Source organism: Triticum urartu, chromosome 1A (assembly GCF_056163025.1).
Source record: "Triticum urartu cultivar PI428250 chromosome 1A, HENAU_Tu73, whole genome shotgun sequence".
Lineage (NCBI taxonomy): Eukaryota > Viridiplantae > Streptophyta > Magnoliopsida > Poales > Poaceae > Triticum > Triticum urartu.
In genome coordinates this window covers 93985325-93999477 of record NC_141873.1, presented here as the reverse complement: position 1 = coordinate 93999477, position 14153 = coordinate 93985325, and the positions used below count along the sequence as shown (strand labels likewise).

The 14153-nt window shown below is 48.1% G+C and overlaps 2 protein-coding genes across 2 annotated transcripts; one reads left to right on the top strand and one right to left on the bottom strand.

Moving 5' to 3' along the window:
- Window positions 1–3107: 3107 nt before the first annotated feature.
- Window positions 3108–4281, top strand: LOC125510974 (septin and tuftelin-interacting protein 1 homolog 1-like). The gene has a single exon (XM_048676294.2). It carries the CDS (start codon window positions 3190–3192, stop codon window positions 4279–4281), a length of 1092 nt encoding a protein of 363 aa, XP_048532251.2. The 5' UTR covers window positions 3108–3189.
- Window positions 4282–5952: 1671 nt separating this feature from the next.
- On the bottom strand, window positions 5953–11165 carry LOC125549621 (uncharacterized). The gene is made up of 3 exons (XM_048712975.2): window positions 10889–11165; window positions 7295–7509; window positions 5953–6775 (listed from the first exon to the last, which is right to left on the bottom strand). Exons 1-3 carry the CDS (start codon window positions 11079–11081, stop codon window positions 6179–6181), a joined length of 1005 nt encoding a protein of 334 aa, XP_048568932.2. The 5' UTR covers window positions 11082–11165; the 3' UTR covers window positions 5953–6178.
- Between the last annotated feature and the right edge of the window lie 2988 nt (window positions 11166–14153).

The following is a 14153-nucleotide window of genomic DNA, read 5'->3' as shown; positions in this document are numbered from 1 at the left end:
GAAGTCCCATGCTACAATTGGTTTGCAAGGCAATATTATCAGAATTAAATTTCCCTGGACTACCATAATCGGGACACTGCCATATGGAGGGGGATCAATTGCACCTTCAAAACCGTCATGGAGGCTATGGTCTGTGAGATTGGTAACGGATCCACTATCTCCTTCTGGTTTGATGCTTGGCTGGAATGTGGGATACTTATGATCACCTTCCCGGTGCTTTTCTCTTATGCGAGACACAAATATTGCACGGTTGCATCGCAATTCAGGGATGGGCAATGGGACCTCCATTTGCACCCGGACCTCTCCGCCACTGCAGCCAAGGAGTGTGAGGCACTACTTATGTATCGTGATGTTATCCAACCTCAACCGGGCAAGGGAGATGCTTGACACCCAACCTGTACTGGTAACCAGCTGTCCACTGCCTACTTCTACAACTTGCTTTCTTTCACCGGTGTGGACTGTCCGGTGGCTCTTTATGTCCAGGATAAGATCATACCCAATAAACATCGAGTTTTTTTGTGGGTTGCTCTCCGTGGACGGCTGAACACCAGGGATAACATGATGAAAAAACAATGGACGACGCTTGTGCAGCACAATGGATGTGATCTATGTCCAGCTGTGGAATCCAACTGCCACATTATTCTTTGATGTAGGCTTGCAGATGCAGTTTGGGAGAAATTAGGCTTATCTGATTCAGCACGGGGCTCATCCGATCTGCATGGCTTCCTTCTTTCGCAAACTGCAAGACACAAGTACGGCAAACTGTGGCACATCCTTTTTGAAGCCGGTGCGGTGGCACTTTGGAATTGTCGTAATGCGCAGGTTTTCGACAATGCCAGATGGTCATCAGCACAAACCTTCTCTGCAGTTGCAACCTCTCTTAGGTTGTGGTGTTTTAGAGCGCCAATGGATGTTGATCGAGCTGTGTTAAGTGCTTGGGCTGACACGGTTGAATAAGCAGCCCTCTTTGACTCCCAAAACCCCCACCCTTGTACTTGTTTTCTCTATTTCAAGCTTGGTGATGGCCTGCTGCACGATCCGTGCAGAGCTAACATCACCTTCATGTAATTGACCATGGTCATTGGGGTCCTTATCCGTTTTAAATGCATAAGGTACGTAGATCATGATCTGCCTTTTCTTCAAAAAAGAATACTGCTGTATTTAAAAACTACACTGCCAAACTAGGCCTAAATATGGGTAATGTTGGCTAAGTGACGTTTTCCCAAACCAAAATCACCCCCCCCCCCCCCCCCCTCCCCTTGCGTGCAAAAAAACTCCATAAATCTAATTCGCACACACATGAGATCTATTTGAAGAGTCCGAAATTTGGTTGTCTAAAATGAGGGTAGCTTTCAAGCTAAACGGTTGTACAAAGTTGAGTTCTTTTATATGTGAAACTAGTTTCTTGTTCGGACTCCACCATATTTCTTGGGTGCCAAGGTTAGGCCAACTCCATCGTGCGACCCCAAACAGACGACCGTGTTGCCCGGATTCGGTCCATTTAGGTAGGGAGATGGGGTCGTGTCTGAGCCTGTCCTGGGATGCGGTGGCCGTGCGTCCAGCATGCGGCCGCATGCTTTGGCCCCATCCTATCCGGGACAGCCAAAAATGCCCGTATATTCATATCAAAACAAGTTTGCACGTCTAAATGTTAATTGTCTAAAAATAAAAATAGTTTTACAACCCAATCGAAATTGTCTTTAAATAAAATAGTTTTACAACCAAATTGAAATTGTCTTGAATGAACCAATACATCTATTGGTTGCTAATACGACTCCACACGTGCTCAACCAAATCATTTTGAAGATCCAAATGAGTGTGCCAATCACGCAACTCACGATGGATTGAGACAAACTGTTCAAACGTGGCCGGTTCTTGGTGCAGGGGCTCAACATTTTCACCCTGATAATCAAATCCTTGGTTGAAGATGCTGTCATCACTCTCGTCCTCGACGATCATGTTGTGCATGATCACACAAGCTGTCATCACCTCCCAAAGCTTCCCTTCATCCCATGACAGTGCAGGGTTTCGAACGATACCCCATCGGGATTGAAACACACCAAAAGCACGTTCGACATCCTTTCTAGCACTCTCTTGCATTTGGGCAAATCTCTTTCTCTTCTCATCATAGGGGTTCGAGATTGTCTTGACAAAAGTTGACCACTAAGGATATATACCATCAGCTAGATAGTATCCCTTGTTGTATTGGTGGTCGTTGATCTCATAGTTCACAAGTGGGGAATGGCCTTCTGCAAGCCTTGCGAAGACTGGAGAACGCTGCAGCACGTTGATATCATTGTGAGAACCTGCCACCTCGATGCAGCAGGGGTGGTTGGCAGCCGGCTACTGGCCGCTCTGCAGCACTCGTCGGAAGTTGCCGTGGCCGCCGTGGTACGTCGCCAGCGGTTGTATCCCCTCTGCCACCAGCTACGACGGCGACGGCCAAAACTACGGTGAAAGCGCGGACGTGGTGGCGGCCATGTCGAGATGTGGTTTGGTATGGACGGCCGGGAGGTGCGAAGTGAGGAGGCGGCCGGAGAATAGTGGCGGCGCCGGCGGTGGGGTGGGGCGGGGAGATGGGGTGGAGACGTTGGAAGCGAAGGGATTGATAGTGTCCCCGAGAGGTGGCCATGGGGGGACAAGGGCGTGCGGCGAGCCCATCTGCGTGATGTCCGTTTCACCCCAAACTCGACCCAAGTTTGAACCAGGAATGGGTTAAAAACGAACGGAATCTGAATATTTGTCCGTTTGGGGCTGCGCGTTAGGCCGCGCTATTCATCCGTTCTATCCCAAACGGATGCACCGGACAGGATGGAGTCGTGCGGTGGGCCTTACGAAAATCAAAAGTTCGTTGTGAGCCCCCGTTCCACCGTCTATGTACCGAAAAGTGCTCGCGCATATGTATGGAAAATGTTGGTGTATTATGCAGAGTAGTTATCTCAGCAAATAAGACGCTTTGTCGGAATTGGAAACGCGTTCAAGGGCTCGTCTCCAAAACGGAGTCGATTGCTTAGCTTCTACTAACAGCCTGCCTACTAGCTATATAATGTTGCGTATCAATGTATGATATATGAAACTCTCATAGCACAGCATAGGCACCGATCAGCAGAAGGAACAGCACGCCGGCCAGTTCCAAGCAGCGACGTTCCCTGTTTGGTCCTTGATCGCCTGGCAACGTCGATCGGCGGCATGGCGCTCCTGAAGCGCAGCTTCACCGCAGCGCTGCTCGACGAGGACGACGACTCGTCGTACCCGTTGAAGATGCCGGGGAGCCTCGCGCGCACCACCGCGCCGGTGGCCAAGATGATGCGGCTGTGGAACTACAAGCAAGGCTCGGGCCTCGGCGCGCACGGCCAAGGCATCATCGCCCCTATAAAGGCCGTCCAGCATTGCTCCACCGCCGGCATCGGCCACCGCGAGAAGACGTACAAGAACGGCCTGCATGGCGGGCCGGCGCCGTCACCGCCATCCCCAGACGAGTGGCACGAGTCGGCGGCGGTCTCACGGGCCCTGCGCCTCGAACGGGACTGCTACGAGAGGACCCTTGTGCTGCTGCGCGACGTGAAGCTTCAAGGCGACGACAGCGCGGAGACGGCGGAGGCGCTGGCGGCGATCTTCGAGTCCGAGGAGGTGCTCCGGGGCAAGAAGCGTGCGCTGGGGGCGTGGAGGGCCGCGCTGCCTGCTTGCGCCGTGCAGCACATCGTGGAGCAGGTGCTCACGCCGAGGATCGCCGTGAAAGCGCGAGAGTGGGAGCCGTTGTGGAGCCCGGGCTGCGACCACTGGCTACGCCCGTGGATCCCCTTGATCGGACACTTGCCAGAGAGCCTCTACGGCACCGTGGAGAGCAAGATCAGCGGCGGCTGCTACGACGTCATCTCCCCATGGAAAGACTACCTGGACCCGACGCATTGGGAGATCTTCTGCCGGCGTCACGTCCTGCCCAGGCTCACACGATGGCTGCAACAGCTGAAGATCACACCCCCGAAGCAGCGCGACACTAAGTTCCGCGAGGTGATGTCGTGGACGCCTCTCGTGCGCACCGACGACGTGGTGTCGATCCTGGAGCAGGAGTTTTTCGGCAAATGGGAGGGCGCGCTGCGTCACTGGCTGCGGTCCGCGAGGCCGTCGTCGGGGGAGGCCGCGGCGTGGTGCGCCGGCTGGAAGAGCCTCTTCACCCCGGAGCTGCTCGAGGACGAACGCGTGCTCGCACGGCTGGAGGCCGGCGTCGCCATGGTGGATCGAGAAGCGGAAGACCTCGGCCATCTTGTTTGTCATACATAGTTGATACTAGTCTGCTACAACAGCTTGAAAGGTTGTGCTAGTCACTTATGAAGTTATGATCAGCAATGTAATGGTTGTAGTCAGTTATGCTTATAGCAATATAATGGTTGTAGTCACTTATGCCATATTTGACCCTAAAAATAAATACACTATTGCAGCACAAATGCTTGGATGAAAATTTCAAAATAGTAAGGGAGTCCAAATTCAGATTTGCAAGTTTTCAAGAAGCAGAAGACCTCGGCCGTCTTGTTTGTCAAAGTTGATACAGCAGCTTGTAAGGTTGTAGACTTGTAGTCACTTATGATCAGCAATGTAATGTTTCTAGTCAATTATGATTAGCAATGTAACTTGACAGTGTTTCATAATCTGAATTATGCTTGGTAAGACACAAGGGCTGCAGTGTTTCACATACAGTATGTTGCTATTATCAACTTGACAGTGTAAGACACCAAGCATACATCAAGTTGTTGCATTGTGGCGAACTCGACAGCCATTCCGTGCACTTTCTTCACTGATAGAGTGGTAGAGATGCACATTCAGGCCCTTCCCCTACGCCATATTTGGCACTCAAAATCAATACACTATTGCAGCAAAGGAGTCTAAATTCAGATTTGCAAGTTTTCGTGAATTTTGCAGTTCTACATGTAGATTTTGTGACAGTGTAAAACAGGCATGACATATCTTCATCTTTCGACATTGCCTTGCAGAGATCTTTGCCTGGACGTAGAAGAAGCTGGGTTTATGGCCGGTTTTATATGGCGAGGCAAGGGCATCCTAGGAAAACGGAGATGGATAAAAGACTAGAACCCCACTGCGAGCTGTTGAAGAGATCCATGTGTATTATGTTCTAATTAGCTGAAAGCCTGAAACACCTCCTGAAGATAGCAAGTCTTGTTGCTCTGAAGTGCATATTGCTTTGTCCATTGATCAAACCAAGCATTTGTAGAACTGTAATTTTTTTTCCTGGATATCCAAACACAGCAGATGAAACCATATATAAAACCATTGACGTATTCATTGTCAAATATTTGCTCAACCAGAATTTGCTTCTTCTAATTAATGTGTAGTGCATGAAGAAAATGATGAATCAGGCTTTGCAATCACTGGGAATGCTGTTCATCCAGTTTCGATGGGCGGTTGGGCGCTCTCGAAGGGGTGGGGTGCATATTGGATGTACTAGTGGCACCAAAAAACGCATTCGAAAGTTGCAAAAATTCTTAAAAAGAACGTATTTTAAGATATTAAAAAGGGGTAAATTCTGCTATAGGTTTGGATTTGATACTATTCAGAACTACTTCCTTAGCACAATAATGCACATCCAAGTTGGATACATAGAGGAAGTATCAAAAGAACTGAAAGCTTTTACTGAGTCTTGATTCTAACCAAGAATATATACTACATTGCGTCCGTATAGTCTTCAACTCTTCATAGACATTGAACTTGCAACATATTCAAAGAGGCGATCCAATTCTAACACAGGTCTTAAAATCTTATAGATAATACATACTGTTTACCACTACCTCTGTACCAAAATATAAGACGTTTTTGCAGTTCAATTTGAACTAAAAACGTCTTATATAGACAAGGCGAACAACTTTGTATAGACATTACTTTTAGGATGTCAAAGTTTTGGGGATAGTTTCTAATTTTACTCCGAGTAAACCTGAGTATGCTGACGTGAATACTACAAGAGTCTTAAATTTCATGCATGTACCACAAGCAGTTCCAGTAAAACTAGCTTACATCAGCCAGAAGAGTCAGAATAGATACAATACGCGCTGGAACACATATATTGTTTTAGCATGTACTATAACTGGTTCCCATAATGAAACTTCATTGCATCCAAAGTATCTAGAGAATCTGGCAGACTACCACGACTGAATAACTAAGAGTTACATCAGAAATACACAATCGACCAAGTGACCTTCAGAAGCAACTTGTAGTCCCCGCAGGTAATACTCTCATCATTGTAACCATTGCGCCTTGGAGTAAACTGAACAGTGCGGGCAGATAACTCATCATCACCGACATCAGCAGCAACAGTCAACACCAGCATCTCATCCACAGAGACTCCTACTACGCGCCGCGCCATTTGTAGGACTCCACTGTCACCTGGAGTTAGCGCACCACTCACTTTGCTATCATGTAGCACAATGTCGCATGGAATGCTGGTAGTGGAAGCGACAATCTTCCCATGGAATTCATCAGGTCCCTCAAGGATCTTGATCTCAACAGTGCCCTCCACCGACCTTGTAATGAATGTATAGTTCAAATCCAATATGCTGTGCATGCTGACAAGTGTTTCCGTATCAACCACATATCTGGGACTAAATTCCAGCCTGCGGATAGCATCCACCTCGATCAATCCTTTACTGAGTCTATCATCATCGACAGTCCTCCCATGCACATCCTTCACCTTCAGGTTGATTTCGAAGAATATATCATCGCACACCATGAATCCTCTCTTTGGGCCAGTCAAAATTAATGAATCATCCTGCAAGACCAATTTAAATAGATAAATTCCAGGAGCTTGTTTCTAGGATTGATTGAATTACCCTTGCTTCGGGGTTCATTTTTAGCTATGTTCTGAATGACGAAACAAGGTAATTAGACTCAGAAAAATTATGCTACATCTGTGGTCATGTATTTTTTGTACTTTCTTTTCTTATTGTGCAGATTGCTGTAGTGCCATAAACTGAGGCACGCAAGTGATAAACCCCTGGCTCCTAACACTATACCCTACAAGACAAGTATCGTTAAAATCAAACATCATATGGAACAGATACAAAACCAGAGCCGTTATTCAAGTATAACATACAAAACCCAGATATGGATTACTAATATACAACATTCAGAAATAATCATTTATAGAAATTGTCAAAAATTCTCCGTCAGAAAATCACCAATTTTTTTGTAAATCAGAGGACTGAAATGAGAAAGTACCAGTACAAGAAAATACACATTGATAAATTGTAGTATGTGTCTGTAGCTATGAGGCAAATGGCAGTAATACCTTTGAGGTGATGAGCTGGCAATCATCCTGGTCGCGCCGGAATATATAGACACATTTTTGATCCAAACTGTCCCTGGCTATGATGGTACCGTAGACATTGAGTGGGTAGCCATAGTCGGAGGAAACAATCTTGATGGAGACAACATTGACCGAGTTTTTGAGCCGGAACCCCTCTTTGAAGATTTTACCAGTATGTCGCATGGGACCAACAGGTGCTATCAAATGAGAAGAAAATGCATATCAATCAATCAAAGAGGGTAACAAGACAAGTATGTGTGTAGGTGTAAATTGGTTGGAACAGAACCATTGAAAACCGAACCAGACAGGCTGTGCTCTCATCTTATGCAAAAAAAAGGCTGTGCTCTCATCTTTTGCATAGTAATATACTACCACATTTGTTCCGAATTAGAAAATGTTTTTTATATTTCAACACGGACTACATAGGAACTAAAATGTGTGAACAAACACACTAAAATACATCTACATACATCCAATTCAGAAAAAGGTTAGAACATCTTATAACTGGGAAAGGAGGGAAACAGACCCTTCGTCCCTCTTAACAGACCCCTCGTCCCTCTCCTCATGCCGTCCCCGCGGGCGGCCGCGGGGAGCCCAGATCTGCCGCCTCTCGCCCCTCCTCGCCGCCGCCGCCGGCACAGGTCGTCGGGCAAAGCCCGCTCGGCCTAGGCGGCGGGGGGGCCTTCTTCTCCTCCTGCCCGAGGATGGCAGCGTGGGACGCTTTCTTCTAGTGGCGGCGCGGCGCGGGCATGGGGCGCGGCGGCACGGGCTGACGGCGGTGGCTGCTGGGCATACGAGGCGTCGTCCTCTCCTGGGCCGGCGGCGGGGTCTGCTGTAGGGCTCTCCGGTGGCGCAGCTGGGGCTTGCGGGCAGCCCCGCTGCTCGCGCGGCACGGCTGCTGGCTGGTCAGGCGGTGGCAGCCTGGATCCTACTTTCAGAACCCGGTAGAGATGGCGGCGATCCATACACAAGACTAGATGGAGGTTCTTCGAACAGATCTGGGTGAAAACCTTGCGCTCGGCTAGATGCAAGGCTGGCGATGGCGGCGCTCTTATGTGTCGTTCTCTTCTTGAAGACATCGCCGTGGAGAAGTTCCAGACCTCTATCTGTTACTTCCGGGGGAAACCCTAGATCGGTAGATCGAATGACAGCGGCTCTCTTGCATCGTTTCCCCCTTGGGGACGTCAGTCTTGGAGGTGTGCACGGGCTCGAGGGACCAGCGGATAACATCTTTAGTGGAGCGGTGTTTCATCTTACGCGTCGACGACTATGGATCTCGGCGGCGTGGCGCAGTGGAGTCTCGGTGTTTGACATGTGTAGACGGACTCGCGCAGGAGGATGCCGCTGTCTGGCATCGATGGCAGATCTGGCAAGGTCGTGGCGTCGGTACCTGCTCTGAAGAGGGATCGGTGGAAGACGATGGCGGCGGCCTCTGTGAGTGCGCCGGACTGGTGTGTGCCCTAGACCAGATATATGGCTTGGCTGGGGCCTCCGGTTTTAGATGTTAGGCTTACGTGCGAAGTCTGTTTGGTATTAGGCTCGGACTATCGGCACCCCTTCATCAAGTGGATAGAAGTAGCGACAGAAGTTGCCAAGATGGTGGCTTCAGACTTACTGATGTACTATTTTGTAAGGGAAACATTATGTACCGGCGGACCGGCCGAAGCTTCGGTCGGTCGCTCGCGCGCCCCTCGATCGCGAAGGGATCTAGCGCTAGGATGTCTCCCGATCCACGTTTTCCGTTGTTTGTTTTTCCTTTCCTCGGCCCACCCACGTGTCCTAGGCCCATCACGATTGTTTATTTTTCTCTCATCTTATCTGATGCATCGTACTCTGCCCTCTGTTATCTTCTTCCCCGCGTGGTCGTCTTCAAGCTCCTTCTCCACAAACCGCTCGTTGAAAAGCTCCGACATGGGGGGTGGGAAAAGGAGCTGCAACCGGAGCCCAGCGAAGATGCATCTGTGGGAGAATCACCACCGGCGAGCTGCGACCATGGCGGCCGCATGCTGGAACCAGCGTCGCGGCATGCTGGAACCAGCACCATTTTTTGCTACATGCATTCATGGCGGAGCTACAATCCGCGACGGCGGAGACGAGTTTTTGCTGCAATCGTCATCAGTTTTTGCTACGACCGGCGAAAATTTTTGCTACATCCATTCATGCCAGAGATGCGACTGGGTTGGGCCAGCGACAAAGATGTTTTTTTTGGCTACCACCGGCATTTTTTTTGCTACAACCACGTTGCGTTTGTGCTACAATCAGCCTCTCATTTTGCTACAATCAGCTGTAACCGGCGCGGTCACCACGCTCGCCGGTTGCAGCTTTTCGAGAATATGGATGAAGCTTTTCAATGTACAAACACTTTCAAACTGAAAAATCTGCAACCGTTACCAAAAAAGCTCCAACCTTAGATGAAAAAAGCTTCAACCAAAATATGTACAAAGTTTTCAATCGGGCATTGCTCCACGGAAAAAGTTGCAAACGTTCACGGATAAGCTTCATTTGTAGTTGAAAAAAGCTTCAACCCACGAGTAGTCCAAGCAACATTTGGCGAGGATGGAAGTAGTGGGTTTCATGCTACATGCTACAAGCGGTCCTGGATTTTGCTACGACCGATGTCGCATCCAGCTACATCTGCAGTCATGGTTTGCTGCATCGAACACGATGCATTTTTTTGGCCGGAAGCAAAGCTGAATTTTTTTGCTGGAACGGGGATGAGCAAGAGGTTGCAACCGCGAGGTATGTGACCGGCGAGCTGCGACTGGACGGGCATGAGCAGCGGCAAGCACGCCGGCGAGCTGCGGCCGTCGCCACCGAAGCTACGAGCGTCACCGCCGAGAGCTGCAACCACTAGTGCAGCTGTTACATGGGTTGAGGCGGCGACGAGGACGGACGGCAAGGGTGGGGACCGGCGACGAGGACGGCCGGCGAGGGCGGGGATCGGCGACGGGGACGGCCGGCGAGGGTAGGGATCGGCGTTGCGGATGGCCACTGAAGAGCGCGCGGGGCTGATGAGATGCGGACGGTCCTTTTCTCGCAAGCCTGAGGAAAGAAGATGGCCTGGATGGATAAGGATCTAGCGGCTTGGGAGGGGCCGATCGGGCGGCTACGGTAGGACCGGCCGAAACGTTCGGCCGGTGCGCCGGCGCCTAGTGATGCTCATTTTGTAAGGTCTTTGTGAATAATTAATAAAGTGGCTGCATGCGATGCAGAGGCCGGGGTCTTCCTCCTTTAAAAAAAAGTAGTGCGTGTCCAAACCGAGCCTAATTGACAAATAAATATGAAAGTGGCTGCCTTTGCTTCTGAATAAATCGAGTAGGAAGTGAAAGTAACCTTCAGATTGATTTTGACGAACGAAGTGATACTGACTGACTGGTGTTCATGAACTAGACATGCATAACGAAGGCAACAAGGATTGATAAGGGCTTGTTCTGTTGCAAGGGGAGGGGATTTGAGTGGATTGGGGAGGATTAAATCCGCTATAGATCAAAATCCACCTCAATCCCCTCCAAAAGAGGTTCAACCGAACATAATCATGAACTAGAATAAGGGGAATTGGATTGGATTGGAACGTACACTCCTCGTCGAGGTCGAGTTTGTCGCCGTCGAAGAAGTAGCGAACGTATATGAAACAACCCTGCTTGGGGTCGTACTCGCTGAATCGCGGGTCGAAGGAATCCTCCTCCGGCGTCTGGAACCGATACTCTTCGTGGTCCCACTTCCTCACCGCAGCCGCCGCCGCCACGGGAGAATAATCGCCGCCGGCCATGGAAGCTCTCTCTCTCTCTCCGTGGTCCCACGAGCACGCGTCCGCGAGGCTGCCAGGTTACTGAAGGTATATCTTCAGTTAACACCGCCGATGGGTTCAGTTAACTGTAGCTTGACCTACAATACCGCTTCGGGTGATCCAACGGTTCACAGTGACTCCTGCGTCTTCGACTGGTAGTCATTTTACTGTAGCACATCTCGTTTTTACTTTCACTGTTGGGTTAAACCCCTCTCCTATATAACAGCCGGGATGTGGCTGGGAAGACCATTATGCATTTCTGGATTCATTCCTATTGCCATCATGGCTCATAGACAATACATACATCCTTACTTGCTCTCCAATTATACTCATATCTGACCCGATTCATACTTTTCCCCAATAATTCTACACTCCCATAGCTAGTAGATCATCCGGGACCTGACAAATTGATATCATGAGCAAGCGATACTCAGCGAGAGCGTACTCTGGGAACAATTTATTTTCCAGATCGATGATTCTCACCCTTTCTCCCACCCGTGTTTCTGAAGGCGACGATGATTGTTGGAGGTGTATGGTGGTGGGGTTGGAGGTAATTGGTGACGGGGTGTAGGCGTTGGAGGCGGTGAATTGTTCGGGCGCAGATTAGCCGTGCAGGAGCGGTTGTTCCGTTGCCTTGCCCGATCTGTAAAATCCCGCGTTCAAGCGCTAATCCGTGTGCCAAGGAGGTGTGGATCGAGGCGGCGGAAGGATTGGAGGTTTGGGGATAGGTTGCTGGGGGACTCCAGTGGTAAAATTCCTTACCTCGACCTCAGATCAAGGCGATGGGACGTGCTAAAGCTATTAATGAGGCGGATATGCAGGATTTACTCTCTGTGTGTGAGGATTTTGATGTTCTGCAGAAATATAATGCCCAGATGCAGTCAAGGGTCACTAAATTACAAGAAGAAGTGCAGTCCATCAGTAGTAAACATGGGGAAATATCAGTACAAGTGGGTAGTGTGCAGAAGGTTGTGCTAGATCTCAGCAAGCAACTCTTAACAATCAGTTCAGTGCTTCAGACACTAGTGAAACCAATGAACAGCAACCCACATAATGAAATTCCTTCCAGTTCTAGTCAATTGGTGAAATCTCCTACACTACAACAAGAGCAAGTGCATGACCAGCCGAATAGAACGAAGCAACTAAGGAAACAATTAGAGGCAGAAAAGGAAAAATGTAAACAAATTGAAGAGATGCATTTGCGCGCGCGCCCACACACACACACACACACACACACACACACACACACACGCACGCACACGCACACGCGTGCACACACACACAGTGGCAAGAATCAGGACCTATGAGCAAGATATGCAAGCCCAATTCATGAAGTCTTTGACCAAGGGCCCTAAGATGGATTTTCCTAGATTTGAAGGAGAGGATCCTGATATTTGGTTAAGAAGATCTGGGTTATTGAAGAAACAATTATCCTGGAAATAGTTCTGTGTTGAAGTAGTGAAGAGATTTTCTCAGCAAGACCCCTATGACTTAACAGAAAAGTTCAACTCTCTAAAACAACTGAACAACACAGTGTCTGAATACACCAAGTCTTTTGAAGATTTAATGGCTGATGTACAAGAAGAAAATACTGAACTAGGAGAGCTATGGTTTGTCAGATGCTATTTCAATGGCTTAAAGGAGGGAATTAAATTCCAAATTAGACCTCTAAGACCTCAAACACTTACTGATGCTTATTGGTTGGCAAAAGATGTGGAAGCCAACCATCCTCCAGTACGCACAGTTCCTAAGAAACAAGGAGTTCCTTATAGTAACTACTATCAGAAAAACAGAGTTGGGTTTCAGAACAAAGTCAGCCCTACCACAGTTACCTGTCAGACAAGCTGAGAATTCTACATGCTATGTTCAGAAAATCAGGAAAGTGAGAGAATGTTGGAGATGTGGAGACAAGTGGATGCATGTACACAAATGTAAATTAGTGCCCAATGTACACATGTTACAACAAGAACTAACTGAGGAAATTGCTATGCAAAGTGAGGAGCGGGAACAAGAGGAAAAGACTGGAGAAAATGAGTGAGCCATGTTTATTTTTGCCTTTGCTATGGGAGACCAACTAGCCGTACCAACACCCGCCATACCAACACCCACAGTAGTAATACACATCAATGGCAAAAGAGCTTTAGCATTGTTAGACTCAAGCAACACTTCTTCTTTCATCAATCAAGACTTTGCAGTTATGGCAAATTGTCAGTTACTGCTAGTAAAACTAAGAACTATTGTGGTGGCTGGTGGAAACAAGTTATTATCAACATCAGTAGTTCCCAATTGTGAATTTCAAATGGCAAAACTTAAGTTGTCTCACAACTTGAAAGTTCTTAATCTACCTAGTCACGATGTGATATTGGGATTTGATTGGTTCTCCAAGGTGTGTCTAGTTTCTTTTGATGTTCCAAAGAAAACATCCAGTTTCACTTCAGAGGGCAAACAAGTAGAAACAAAGGTAAGTTTTTAAAACCGTGGAGAGTGGTAAGGAAGTTCTAGCTGAGGAAATGAACAAACTCTTGGATAAAGGAGTGGAAGGGTTTTTGTTACAGGTACATAACATAATCATGAATGCTCCTGAGGGTTTTAAAACTCCTCCCCAAGTGCAAAAGCTACTGGTGGAATATGCATACTTATTTGAAGAACCAAAAACACTTCCTCTGCATAGGGACTTGGATCATACTATTCCTTTAATTCCAGGAGCTACACCTTCACAAGTGTGACCATACAGAGTACCTCAGCACCAAAAAAGGAAATGGAAGATCAAATCAACAAGCTCTTAGCTACTCATTTGATAAGACATAGTCAAAGTCCATATGCAGCTTCAGTGATCTTGGTCCAAGAGGTTGTGTACTGATTTCAGGAGGTTAAATGCATTGACAATCAAAAATAAATTTCCCATACGTGTCATAGAAGATCTTTTGGATGAGGTGCATGGGGCTAAGTACTTTTCCAAACTAGATTTGAGGTCAGGTTATCGCCAGATAAGAATGCACCCTGAAGACATACACAAAACTGCTTTCATAACTTTTTAGGCCATTTTGAATACTT